Source organism: Fusarium poae, chromosome 4, assembly GCF_019609905.1.
Source record: "Fusarium poae strain DAOMC 252244 chromosome 4, whole genome shotgun sequence".
Lineage (NCBI taxonomy): Eukaryota > Fungi > Ascomycota > Sordariomycetes > Hypocreales > Nectriaceae > Fusarium > Fusarium poae.
In genome coordinates this window covers 1,197,393-1,211,511 of record NC_058402.1, presented here as the reverse complement: position 1 = coordinate 1,211,511, position 14,119 = coordinate 1,197,393, and the positions used below count along the sequence as shown (strand labels likewise).

The 14,119-nt window shown below is 48.8% G+C and overlaps 4 protein-coding genes across 4 annotated transcripts; 2 read left to right on the top strand and 2 right to left on the bottom strand.

The window, feature by feature from the left end:
- Window positions 1-93: 93 nt before the first annotated feature.
- On the bottom strand, window positions 94-1,250 carry FPOAC1_010502 (uncharacterized protein; the record flags this gene model as incomplete). Its single annotated transcript, XM_044854891.1, has 2 exons — window positions 94-758; window positions 815-1,250. The coding sequence occupies 2 exons, from the start codon at window positions 1,248-1,250 to the stop codon at window positions 94-96; spliced, it is 1,101 nt and encodes a 366-aa protein (XP_044702204.1).
- A 432-nt stretch (window positions 1,251-1,682) lies between these two features.
- FPOAC1_010501 (uncharacterized protein) lies at window positions 1,683-2,571 on the top strand (the record flags this gene model as incomplete). The annotated part of the gene is made up of 2 exons (XM_044854890.1): window positions 1,683-2,026; window positions 2,085-2,571. The coding sequence occupies 2 exons, from the start codon at window positions 1,683-1,685 to the stop codon at window positions 2,569-2,571; spliced, it is 831 nt and encodes a 276-aa protein (XP_044702203.1).
- Window positions 2,572-8,435: 5,864 nt separating this feature from the next.
- Window positions 8,436-8,844, bottom strand: FPOAC1_010500 (uncharacterized protein; the record flags this gene model as incomplete). Its single annotated transcript, XM_044854889.1, has 2 exons — window positions 8,436-8,679; window positions 8,765-8,844. 2 exons carry the CDS (start codon window positions 8,842-8,844, stop codon window positions 8,436-8,438), a joined length of 324 nt encoding a protein of 107 aa, XP_044702202.1.
- Window positions 8,845-10,406: 1,562 nt separating this feature from the next.
- Window positions 10,407-13,874, top strand: FPOAC1_010499 (uncharacterized protein; the record flags this gene model as incomplete). Its single annotated transcript, XM_044854888.1, has 2 exons — window positions 10,407-10,947; window positions 10,999-13,874. The coding sequence occupies 2 exons, from the start codon at window positions 10,407-10,409 to the stop codon at window positions 13,872-13,874; spliced, it is 3,417 nt and encodes a 1,138-aa protein (XP_044702201.1).
- Between the last annotated feature and the right edge of the window lie 245 nt (window positions 13,875-14,119).

Genomic DNA, 14,119 nt, shown 5'->3' with positions numbered 1-14,119 from the left:
TTCCCTCACTATATATCTCGTATGCATGTTCATAATAATACAACAATACAGCCCTTTCTGGCATGTTTTACACTTCGAGTCCATTCCCTATCACTAGTTTTCCACACTGGGATCTGCTAGTCTCGACCACTCCATCGCCCAGAGATTATACTCATGCTTCAAAGCCTTGTCCGTCTCCTTGGAAGCCTTCTCGAAATCCATCTCAGCTAATTTCCGAAACTCTTCCAACCTTCCTTCATACCCTTCTCTATACAGCCACTGCCGCGTATCCTCAAACCCGCCTCTATCAAGCAGGGGACCAAGCTCAATCCAAGCATCTGGATCCCCAAGCTTCTCGAGCACATTCTCAGCCTCCTTGATCTTTCCGAGTTGTGCATACGCCTTTGCGAGATACCGCATGCACATACGCCTCCACTCGAAGATGCCGTCGTCGACGCTGATGGCTTGGTTCAGCATGGGCACAGCCGCGGCGTACTTGCGAGCCATGAATAGATGTTCTCCGTACACGGCGAGGGCGTTGCAGTCTTTTCCTTCAAACACGAGCTTCATGAAGCGTTTCTGGAGATGTGTGGATGACCGCGAACTGCCCCAGTTACCTGAACGAAGCAACAACCTTGCCAGGGTGATGGTGGAGGGATTGTAATTTGCCTCGGAGGCAGATGCAAGGAGCGTACATCCAAGGTTCCGGATTTCCGGTGAATTGTCAAGGAATATCAGACACCCCATCACATGCGCGGTTTCCAGTGGGAGGTTAATAGCTAGCAGCAATGTGTCAGTTCCATCAGTTTGCTTCAAGATCCATGATCCAACTTACCAGCCAGGTTCGGAAAATCGGGTGCAGCATCAAGAACTTGTTGGAGAAAGTTTATTGCGTGCTTGTAGCATTCTTCTGACGTGGGTGCTCTTAGGTCTCCATCCCATAGTCTAATGGCCTTCTCGAAAACATCGGGTGTGAGTTCTTGGTTAACCTTGTATAAACGATCAAAATCGAGGACCGGCGGAGGCTTGGATTGGGATTGAGAAGGGACGGATCTTGGTGCTTCTATAGGAGCTCTTGGAGGTTTTCGAAGCGGAGCTCTTGGTCCTTTTGAAACCGCATATGATCGAGATTGATGCCAATTGGAGTTGATTGTTGCTGTTGAGTTGGTGGTTGCATGTATAGCAGTGGTGATTACAGATGGCGTTGAAGAGCTGGCACGCAACAATTGGCGCACAACACCAGTATTCGCATACCGAGACGTGACTGACATATTTGAACCAGATATTATGTATAATAAATGAGTAAAATGCTTGTCTTGATGAGATCTATAGAGATACTTTGACCAAGTCAGTCTCTCTCATGATGGATAGAAGCTCGAGATGGTTGATGGGCCCCACTGATCAATTATGGAGACACATCTGAGACTCTGCACCAATCATATCACTTAAACTTTAGGGGTGCAATTCTCAGTCTGAAATTTTCATAGCGACATTTCAAAGAGAGCTTCATCAACAATCTTCACATTCAGTCACAGTTCAAACTGTTAATTTTTTTTTTTTTTTCAATTTCCAGCTCTGATACGAATAGACCGGCCTCTAATATTTCCGGCCTTACTTACAGTGATCACCATCTACTGCAACATCTTTGATCCGTCTCAAACCTTTTATCAAAAACTTTTTGTCAAGTGCAATACTCAACAACAATGGCACCTTTGACGCGCAAGAGAAAGGCCGAAAAGAAGCAAAAGCTAGAGGAGGCCCCCGTTCAAACAATCACATCAGACAAGAAGCAAAAGCTACCTGTTAGAGCCAAGGATGGCGAGTCCAGCGATATGTCCCCAGAGCAGCCCAGGGCTACAAAGGTCGTTTTCGGAGATGATGACATGAACGTGCCAGTCGTTCTGTCAAAACCCGTTGTGTCAGCGCCCAAGGAGGAAGAGGAGAGTGACGAAGACAGCGACGATGAAGCGCCAGAGGCAGTGTCGACTTCAAAGGTGGCCTCTGAGATTAAGAAGTCCAACCAAGCAGCCCAGAAAGCAGCTCAAGAGTCGGTTTTCCCTCTCCATACCCATGTATTATCTGAACCATAACTAACGCATGTACAGACAAGCCGCTGCAGAGAAGCGCAAGCGTCGGGAGAGGGATGATCGCTTCAAGCAGCAAGCTGAAGAGCGCAAGAAGCTAGAGGAGCAAGAGAAGGAAAAGGCCGAGAAGGAGGCTGCTGAGCAAGAAGGTTCGGCTGACGAGGTGGAGCCCGCACAGCCTCTTATTCAGCGCAGCAAAACACAAAAGGCCCCCAACCTGCTGCCCGCTGAGTTCCTGACAGACTCCTCAAGTGAGGATGAGGGCGAGGACGACCAAGAAGAGGAGCGTCCTAGGAAACGTCGTGTCGCCACCGTTGAAAAGGAGCTCGCCCGTCAGAGCAGAGGACCAAAGGATGAGCGTGTTGGCTCGACTGTGTTCCGCGTGGCCCAGAAGACAGACGAGAGGATGGTGCCCAAGACGAAGCGGCAAACAAAGAACCACATGAACGACCTCTTGAAGAGGAATCGAAGCGCCGCAAAGCCTCGATCTGGGTTCTTTGTCAAATAGACGATGCTCAAATATCGGCACTGTTTAATGCCAGCTTTGAACCAACCACAAGCTGAGATACCTACACAATACCAAAACACCATCGCAATCTACCTTTTTCCATCAAGTCACTTCGGGTGTACAAGGCGTATCGGGATTTCACGCACAAGGCTTAACATAGATAAAATTTACACGCAAAAGCTACTGTTTCTCAAGCACCTTGTCTTTCTCAGCAAGTCTCATCAGTTGATAAATATCCACAGAGACAAAACTCACAGTTTGATGAGTGCGTACACATTCGGAGATATTCCTACCCGGGCCATCGCTGACAGTTTCTGTAACAAACTCCTACCACTCAAACATATTCACTTTGCTTCGAAAGGTGCCACCCTGTACCTTGCTGGACTTTAAGCAAATCAAAGGCACAGACCAATCTAGACACGGCAAGGCGAAGCTGAGACCGTATATTGTCCATACGGTTGGTTCAACACTTTAACTCAAACACCGGAACACTTGATTAGCTTGGACTATATCGGCCACAATGCCAAAGTTCCGTGCCCTAACTGTTCAGATATACTATGTATACACTGTACTGCACTAGTCTTTCAACAGCAGCACAAGCATGAACGTTGCCTGTCTATCATGGCCTTGGTCATGGCTCGACTCTGACTAACTACTTACCCACTTGAGTACATAGTGCTGGGTCATGTCTCGAATTTCGATCCGCAAGCGAGATCATGGATTTGCAAAGTTTACGACGCTCTCGGCAGTGAAATACTACGTGAGCATCGACATTACCCACCTTCTATTGTAAGGGGAGCGAACCGAAGCCTAACGAGCAATCGTGGTCCTTGATAAAGACGATCAATGAGACCTAAAACGAAGCCCTAGGCTCGTAAGGGGAGGGACCTTCAACGACAACTGCCATGTATGTATGTATCTGTATTCTGTATGCAGTAAAATCAACAATGCAGGCCGTCATCCGAACCCTCCCTGGCCTTGTCTTTATTCCGTGCCTGCATCTGCAGCAAAAAGCAAAAATGGCCAAGAAGCCTTTTGAATCCCCGCGTTAAAGTGGATATGTTTTTAACGAGAGAGTGGGAACCCCATTTCCGAACGAGACGCTGGCACGCTTGAAGTTGAAGCCTGGTCCTTGCAATTGTCCAGGCTTTGAGAGATACATGTCCTCTTTCTAGGTACACAACAGAAAAAAGGTTCCTACCGGGGAAGAGGGGATGAAACGTTAAAGGTCAGAAACACATGGCGAATGCCGGGCTCTTCAAGTTTCGATAGAAACGATAGCGAAAAATGGTTAATCGAATACTACATTGAGCGAGTGGTGTGACCCAGCTGCTTTTGCAGATACATAAAACATCACAATGACACTCACCGGTATGGCTTCACATGTATTTCAGTCAAGTCACTTGCCTCATATGCAATGCAGGGCTTGTGATATGTACCTATAATGCAGAGATAGCAAGTACATATGCCGCTGAAGAAACATATGATGGGTCCATCCGAATCAATGGGTAGTTTCGCGGTCCCTGGTTGCAGTTGCGGTGGGAATACGGATGCATAATATGGGCACATATAGGGCATTCGCGGCATTGCTATTTATTGCTTTACGAAACGAAGCGACATTTGACGAAAGGCAATACAACGTAGAACATTCAACACTATCGACAATTCGCCAAGAAGCGAGCGAACACAAAGCGGGCAATATAGGCGGTGCATTCCTCTTTGCGACTGTGCCCGTAATTACTTTATAGATACGTGGATCCTTGAAACTTGTTTATTGAATAGAGGATCATGAACCCAACCAAACAGTAGGTACGTGTTGGTTGATGACTGAAAGTCCGATTGCCACTGATATTTCATCCTTCTGTCTGTGTCCTCTCTGCCTACGGCACATGTTGAACTATGTAGACTAACAATGCTGACAATACGGGAGATCGACGTGAGTGATTTCAGGTTGCCTTGTTACTGACTCGTGAGTCTTCTCGAATCTGGACAAACCAACAACTGAGTTACCTACTACCTGCCTTTACTGGTACATAGTGGTACTCGGAACATGGGCTTTGTAGACCTTACCTGAGATAGACTAGCACAGAATTGCACTAAAGTCAAGCCCTGGCGAAAGAAGAAGACACTGCAGGCAGTTAGCCACGTGGGAACAACGTGATGGACGAACAAGTGTTACCACAAACACCAACAAGGCAAGCAAAGGGAGTTTGTCTTGTTGGTATTCGGATATATCACAAACTAGACTAATGTAAAAATATTTGGCTAATAAACAAGATGATGCTCGATGAATCACCAACAGAAAATAAAACAAGGTAACACATAATACAATCAACACACACGCTCACACCATACAAACTCGTCATTGTGATCAAACCTGGCCAAGCCCAAGCCATGATGCAGAGGGGGGAGATAAGTCACCGTTTTGTACTTAGCAAAACGTACAACCAGATGATGAAAGTCCCCAGTGCAAGACGCAAAGAGGAGCCCTGACCCATCGATTAGGGTCCTCTGCGAGACACACCGTTCGCCCCTAGAGAGCTTAGCTGAAGCACCTTCCAAGAGGCCGGTCAGAACTACCTGAAAAGGGTCAGTGTCGTTGTCCAATCCCGGCGCCAAGCCGCTGGATGATGTGCCATCACGAGTCGTTGGAAAACGGATCTCAACTGGTCTCGTGGCGTTTGAGTTTGGACGCCACGAGATGATTGCCCGAAATGTAAGTTGGGGGATGTGCTACGCATGCAGGTAAAAAGGAACAGATTCCGCTAGGGGCTGTCGTCTTTCTCTATCATCTGTGGAGACTTTTCTTATTTATCTTTTTGATATGTACCTAGGTCCGGATTGATATACTTGTTGTGGTATGCATATTGATATTGGGAATGTGATATTACCAACAAGTGAAAAAAACCCTTTATTTACGGTTCAGTTGAATGCTGTATGAGGCAGATAATGCCTACAAAGTTCCGTCTTAATGCCAACTGGCAACCAATAGTTACAAGGAGACCCCTTGATAAACGCACTGTTATGTTGGCTGTTTACGGTATTATCAAATAATGATAATTACCGCAAGCTCAAAGTTTCAGGGCAAAGTCAAAAATATGGGCGATACTAGGTATATGACAGTTGAAATGAAGGCTGTTAATAGACTTCAATGCATTAAGATGTGGTCGTTATCTAAATGTGTTGTAATAAGGTCAAAACAAGAATGTAGCGTAGCGGCCCGTCGAGAGACATGCAAAAGACAAATCTAGAGGTACCTACTAAGGTAGACAACAAAAAGTGTTTCGTGGCTCTTTTTTGTGTGAGGGGTTGGATCAGCCCATCCACTACAAATAAATAGAACATCTGTTGGAAGCAACATGGAAGCGCGCTAACCTCGACACCACACCCTTTCATTCTGCACCACCATGTGCACTTCGTCCCGTCTTGTCAGTATCCAATATCTGACCGCTACTGACAATGGCTATCAAAAGGATGGATACCAACTGTTTGTAAACTCAAGCAAAGGAAGAGAGTCGAGTTGCCTATTCTCCAAAGCCCCCTGTTGGTGATCATTTGCTTCCAAGACAATACTCCTGTAGGCGAGATCAAAACCCCGTATTAGGTGCCACAAGCCGCGTGAATGACTCGATGCACCATTTCTCCATTCTCATAAGGTTGTCGATATACAGGTGAAACCTGAAGAGAATCACCATTTTCAATCTCGATAAACCGCACAGAACGGGAGGCGGGCACCAGGAACGGAACCGCAAGCTTTCCCTTATTCAGATATGTTGCATTTGAGAGGCAGTAGGGAACAGCCAGGCCATGACTGCGGCCTCCTTCTGATCAGGGCTAGCGGGTGACTCTGCAGCGATGTGTTTGTAACAGGGGAAGGCCTCTGAAAGCTGCACTTTATTCAGCATCGATCCTATCCATGTCCTCTCATATTGTGTTTCATGCATGCACGCATGTAGGCTATCACCTCGTTCTAATAACCATACAAACAGGCATGAAAGAACCTGTGATGATTATCGAGTAAGATGAGGCTCTTGGCTGATGCAATTCTCTATCCACTCACCACCAAAGGATCACACACACACCCACACATTTCTTGTCGAGGCAAAAGGCATCACCACGCGTCTGCATGTTTTAGGTTTCCCATACTCCGCCCATGAGGGATCCAAGACAATAAATGCAGGCACTTATCCGTCACGGAAGGCTACCGGTAGGTCCCCCGCCCAATCACACCACTCATCCAGATAGAGCCCCCCAAACAAGGGCACCCTGAACGACAACCTTGACCAGGTCAAGGGCTTCTCGGGACGCCATCGAGGTTAACCGAATTGAACAGAACGACCTGACCCAACCAACCGAATCTAGGCTGTCTCCAGGACTTCGCCTCGATTGATTGCTCTTAACCACCAGGTCAAAGCTGTGAATTGCGGTTCTAGCATGGCCCAGCTGGTAGATCTTGATCCTGACAAAGGCTTTATTGTGCCCCTTCTTTCTCTCACAGTCAATGACGTTTGTGGCTGTGATGCAAAGATACGCCTCTGCGGAGAACAGACCCTCTTCTTGGGTCTAGAACCTGCGCCAGCATGGAGGCCATTTGTTCTGATTGTGATCTGCTGAACTGTCCGTTCATAGTCATCATCATGATGGTTTCTTGTACGTCTCGGAATCTGCGTGTTTCAGAACGCAAAAGGACTTGACCGTTACTGTACCAAGGAATAGTTCAACCTCTGAAACGCTCAAAAGACAAGAATTCCTGCGTTATGTCATGTTTGTCCACTTCCCTCTCAGACTTTGATGTGATTCGTGAATCGGCATTTACAGCGCCAGTTTGCTTTGGTCACAGCTAGCTTTTCACCTGCTTGTCTCGGATGATATGTTATCATCGAGCGTCTGCGGCAGGCTCATCATCAATGGACAATATTGCAGGGGTATGGCGAACCTGAGGGGTTTGTACGAATATCAACTCCAAATTGACATGCATTAGAACTGGTTTGTATGTCGGTGGGAGTTTTTCTGCCAATACTGCTCTCGATCAAGTTTTGGTCTCAGTATGATACCAGATACCGGCAATTGGGACTTTGTTGCGAAAAGTTTCATCTTGCACTGCCCGCCATCCATCTTACAGATCCGATCTCAGTTATCAAGTTTCTAACGTGACCCAGAAAATGGAAGCGGAGGACTGCACATCCGGCGACTTAGCCACGGCGCATCCGAGCCCTATTCTGATATGTCACGGTCCGAGTCGATAGTTTCGAATCTATCACCAGACATTGCTCTGTGATTTCTTGTTGCATCTACAACGGGTCTCTGCCATGCATGTTCTGAAGCTGTATCCATATATACTATCTAGGTATGTAGATATCGTACGGCAGTTTGCCAATGAGCGCCAATCACCACTAGGCCACATGAGTCTGCGGCCTGGCTCGCACGGCCTTGATTCTGGTGAAGTGGAGGGAACTCGTACCAGTTGATTATTTCTCTGCCATGAGTCGACACCATGCACACGGGTACATAAATGTATCCAAGACATTCTGTATGTGGGGAAATAAGTGAGACAACAGACGACGTGATACCTGGAAAGAGCGTAGTCTCAGGATCTGATCTTCGACATCATGATTTTGGTCTAGGATGTAGATGATGATCATTGTCGGCACGATAGTAGCCACGCGAATCAGGCACGGCACCAGTTGATCCTGAGGACCCCTGATTTTCCCCTGGAGGTTCTGGTGGCAGGTCCATTTTAGACCCAGACGGCGGCTTGAAGCACCATGAACAAGAGTAGGTCACCCAGAAACTTGGCTAGGCTTGATTTCCAAATCCAAGGGGGGCTCCGCTAAACGACATCAAGTAGATAGACGGTGCACTGACTACGTAGTGGCACGAGACTGAAATAGAGCAAATCGGGCAAGCACATCAATGATCTTCCAGACGAGAGCTGAGTCTGACAAGGCTTTGCAGGCAGGCAGGTCGACAAAAGCAGGCCAGAGCGTCACTGTTGCAGTGACCTTTCTCAAAAAGTTTGGATCGACTTTTGGTGCTTCCAACCAGGTGGGATGTCTTGTCGGGGACCGAGTCAAGAGATTTGATGGAGTGGAGCTCACCTTTTGGAATCTACGGAAGGGTTAGCGTTTTGAGTTCACTTTGACGTACCGTTCTGTACCGTTCTGTGGCATTAATTGCCGTCAAGCATACCTACCTAGTTATTGGGTTCCAATTCCCCGAATATCGGGCCTTCACCCTCCAACGGTTGTACTCATCGGTAAAGTTCCCGTCCATCCCTTTCGCTGACAAAATTTGTCCCTACGCCGTACATCGTGCCTGAGTCAATGGAATTGCCGGGGAAGACGCCTGGAGAAGGAGCAACGGCAACAGGGGACCGCTGCAATTTGACGTGAGTGTATGTGCGGTATTCGGCCTGGGCAAAGTCTGGGTCTGGTAAATGCAGCCCTGGTTTTTTGGGCCTGCCTGATCCTGACTGCCCGACTACCCTGGCTGCTGGATGCTAGGAGGCCCCTGGTAAGAAAGCCCGGGCCTTTTACTTTCGTGAGGTTGGACAGGGGAAACCCCCTGCAAGCTTAATGGAAGATCCACCCGGCCACCGCGAGAGACGTATCCTAGTCCCCGGAAGAAAGAGCAAGGGTACCGATACAGAGGAGAACCTATGGAAGGAAGTTGCAGTACATAGTAGAACAGTAGAACGGTAGCGTACCGGCTCAGTCAGTCCAGTGCAAGCCATCAAAGCGCCAAAGAACCGGCCAATCTCTGAAAGGGAGGTCCTCCGCCTGCTAACTAATGCTAATGCTACTTCCCGTCTTGTACTGTAATGGGTACTGTAAAGGAAAGGAAGGTACCATACGCCTGGTTTCAATCGGATTGGTTGGGTGCCACTCAATCAAGCCTCAAGGTTAACTGGTGCAAGTGCGAACGAAATGAAACTGCCATCCTCATATAGCCCACCACGCCCTTAAACCATAGCTTGCTCCTGGTCTTGCTCTAAACGCTCTGGTAATTTCGGTTTTCTTTCTCGCTTCGACTCTTTTACCTTAACTTCCCAGGTTATCTTTACCTTACTTCCTCCCCTCCATTTTACCGTTCCTCCTTTTCCTTCGCCGACTTCTCCTTTCTCCCCCACCTGAACGGGGTTTTATTCTGCAAAGCGGACAGTGGGATCGACCACTCTAATAGCTGGAAAGCAAAATAAGAAAAAGAAACCAAGGGCTCTCTACCTATCAGCGAGCGAGCGCAAAATCGACGAGTCTTATTGCCTTCTTCCAACGACACTCAATCCCTCCACTGAAACTCGTCATCTTACGACATCCACAGCAAGCAAAAGCAATTACATTCTTTGAAGCTCTTGGTGGTACGATTATAGCATCTTCATTGATCGTTACATTTTCGTACAGTGAGTGGCAATACAGGGCTTAGCATTACATCGCTCCTAGCTAAAAAAAGCAAAAAGCAGAAACATCGGCAGCCGACGTGTCGCATATCGCAAAACATCGCAAGCGAATTCAAACAAATATCAAGCCAACTTCCCTCGGATACCCGCACATAGTCTCTCTTCGCTCTTCTCTCACGACCAATCTTGTTTCCTCTTCCTTTTGATTGGCCCCGAGCTCAATTTCATCTTTGCCAATCGACACTCATAATCAACTCGATCAATCGCTCTGAAACATTCCAAAGTCGCATGGATCCCCCGCCAACTACCTTTTAACTCCAGCCGACCGTGACCAGCAATTCCTAGCCGTTGAATCAATCGCCTGGAACCGATCAACATTAAGTGCTTAACTTTGCACCATTGATTATTGGACACCCTGCGGAAAAGGTGTCGCAACTAAATGTTTCGCCGCTTGCGCAAAAACCAGGATCAGGATACTGCATCAGTGAAAACGCGGGACGAGGATAGGGCACTTGCTGTAAATCTTCGAGAATTTGGCTTAACTGGCTCCCGTGCCTCCAAGTCCAGCAGTCGAAGACCCCAAACTGGCTCGGACTCAAGACAATTCACAGAAACACAGTCCATCAATTCTAAATCCCTCCGTGGGCAAGACTCCGTCTCTTCTACTGGCTCAGTAAATTCAGGACTCAGTAACAACTCACGTCGAGTCGGCGGTATCGACAACAACGTCATGTCTTCAAACGCCGATCGAAGTCGCTCAAGGCGAGAACGCACCTTTGTGGGTAGCGAATGTGCAGTCTGTGAGGAGCCCCTCGAGCACACCCTACGAGGAGAGCGCATCCTGCAATTTTCTTGTACACACGTCTCTCACGAGGCTTGCTTTTACGAGTTCATACGCGAGTTTGAGTCACAATACTGCCCAACATGTGATGCACCTTTGCACCTGGACACTAGCAGAGGAGGAAACGTTATTGACATTGGTAGGCCGGCAATCTTGGGACAGTTGGACAGCTCACTAACAACGAGTCAAGAAAAAATCAGCAACATGGTACGATCAGTCGGCACAGACTCCAGGTCTGCTATGTCACCTACACCAACCCCGTGGGAATCCCACACAGCTCGTGCACCCAGTGTTGATAGCAACCAGAGGCGCCCCATGCAGCAGCAACAACAACAGCAGCAGCATGCTGGAGGTCGTGATAGTGCGCCTCGAGGTAGCATGAGAGATAGCCGTGAGGCACCACCCTCAGATCGTTATGGTCCTTCACGACATGCCCGAAGTGACAGCGAGGCTACTGGAGTGGCTTCATCCGGAGGATATCCAGAGACGACACAGAGCGGACCTGCCAGACGCCATGACTATGATGTCCAGGCTATGGAAACCACACCGACCAGCCCACGACCAATCACACGCAATCCCATACCGGCACCGATCGTTACAGTCCGTTCAGAATTCCCGACACTCAGCAGGTCACGTCAACAACAAACACTTACCTGTCTGGTCACTGTTGAGGTGCCTGATAACAAGTGGAGGCCAGACCCTGAGGACCTTGGCGCTCCAGCTCCTCAACCCCCTGCTGTCAACCGTGCTGAAGAGGCATATGGCCGTCCGCCCTCGCCTGCCCGCAGTGCCCCTCGTTTCTACCCTTACGAGTCCACCGACGCTCTGGAGGAGATGACAGATAGTCTCCGTAACCGTGTTGACAACTGGCATGGTTTAGACTTTAGCAGATTTGGAAAACTGAGACTCTACGGCACCCTTAGAGTGGGCAAGGATAAAGTCTCGTGGCAAGAATTGGAGTGTTTCCTCTTCGCCGAGATGCTTATTTGCGTCAAGGAGAAGAAGATTCCTCAATCACAGCAGTGGGATGAGAACGGAGCACCACGCAAGACGACTCGATGCACCCTCAAGGGCTCAATTCTTATTAAGAAGCACTTGAACGAGGTTTCAGAGACAGGAAACATTGACGAGAACATTCTTACACTCAGCCTCTCTGTTGTTGAACTGCCTCAGTTCCACCTCCGTTTCGAGAACCGAAACCAACTCAAGCTGTGGCAACAAGCTCTTCTCGACCTTAATGCTGTTGAGTCCTCTCCCATGCGCAGTCCCGAGTATGAACGTGGCGAATCAGAAACCGATGAAGAGCTCGACTGGCAACGCTCTCGCCCACAGAGAGTCTCCTCTGTGGCCTCATCCTGGAACGGCGCGAGATCAACCACAACGGCCCCCACGGACTACACCAACTTTCCTCGGAGCCCTGCCATGTCAAAGTCTATCCATGTCCCTATTGATGTCGTTGTTGTTGTGCCCATCTCTTCCTCTATGCAGGGCGTTAAGATCAACCTTGTTCGGGATGCCCTCAAGTTCATGGTCAACACACTTGGCGAACGCGATCGCATGGGCTTGGTTACGTTTGGTTCGGGCGGCGGCGGTGTGCCTATCGTCGGCATGACGACCAAGGCTTGGCCTGGCTGGAGCAACATTCTGACATCTATCAAGCCTGTTGGTCAAAAGAGCCACCGTGCTGATGTTGTTGAGGGCGCGAACGTCGCAATGGACCTACTCATGCAAAGAAAATACAACAACCCCATTGCGTCTATCATGCTCATCAGTGACGCGTCCACCTCTGACGCTGACAGTGTCGACTTTGTTGTTTCTCGAGCAGAAGCCGCCAAGATCGCCATCCACTCGTTTGGCCTAGGAATGACTCACAAGCCCGATACCATGATTGAGCTGTCGACGAGAACTAAGGCTTCCTACACCTATGTCAAGGACTGGATGATGCTTCGAGAATGTCTCGCTGGATGCCTGGGAAGCATGCAGACTTTGTCCCACCAGAATGTTAAGCTCAAGCTTAGACTTCCTGAGGGATCACCTGCCAAGTTCCACAAGATTAGCGGCGCCCTGCAAATAACCAAGCGAGCCACAGGCCGAGATGCAGAGGCATCTCTCGGTGATTTGCGATTTGGCGACAAGCGGGATGTTCTTGTCCAACTGGTCATTTTGCCTGATAACACAACACAAGAGCAACTTCCCCAAGATCCTTGGGACAATATTGTCTCCGGCCTCGAAGCCTTGGGCGGCCCTATGGATAACGACAACGAGAGAACTCTTTCTGTTGAAGAAGTCCCCTTGATTCAAGCAGATCTCAGCTGGGGAGACATTCTACGTGAGGGTACCGTCACCCACATGCCTCGACCATCTCTTCTGGCCATCACGATGCTTCCAGTCAGTGGAAGCTCCAAGAAGCCATGGCAGAACTCGCCCCCTATTCCTCCTCACCCCAGTATTGTACAGAGGCGTATGGAGCTCCTCACTTCTGACATGCTCACCCGTGCCCTCACTTTGGTAAGCCGGGGTCAACATGATCGTGCACATACTCTCCTGAACGAGACTCGATCGATCCTGAAGGGTCTGGGCAAGGGCGGACTTCCTCCTATTCCTCCCCCAGGCAAGTCCAACCCGTCAGCCCCATCCACTCCCCACCCCGGGAACGATGCTTCGCCAGGCCTATCACCCACTCCTGATCGCAAGCGAAGTCCTTCGCCTCCAGCCTCGGCAATCTCTGGCACCAACGGCCCCACATCCTCGCAGCTGGGCCGTAGTCGCTCAACTGATGGCCTTGGTCTCAGTGCTGGAATTGATGCCAACACTGTAGCTGCCCTCGATGCTGAGCTTGAGAGCAGTCTTGAATGGATCAATCATCCTGCTGTGTTTAGCCGCGACAGCCGTAAAGCTGTTCTACAGGCCATTGGTGTCATCAGTTCTCAACGTGCCTTCACTTATCGCACACCTATCGAGGGGCTTTGGGCATGCCGCGTTAGCGGTGTAAAGAACCTCACAGAGAAGAGTAGAGAATGGCGCGAAGATGGTGGTGGTGAGGGCGGAATCACTGAAGAATCCTAGTCTTTTCTACGCCATGCTAATCATTCTTCTTCCAAAACACTTTTATGACGAGAATGACCATTTGGTTTCAATTTTCATCTTTACTCACGACCCGTCACGACCCAAAATATCTACACATTTCCACACTTCTATATTCGCAAATGCATTTGCTACTTCATTTCTTCTGTTGGTAAGAGATACCAACATTGTCTCTTTTCGACTTATCTCTGGAATTGTTCGATACCCCTTGAATCTACCAACTATCT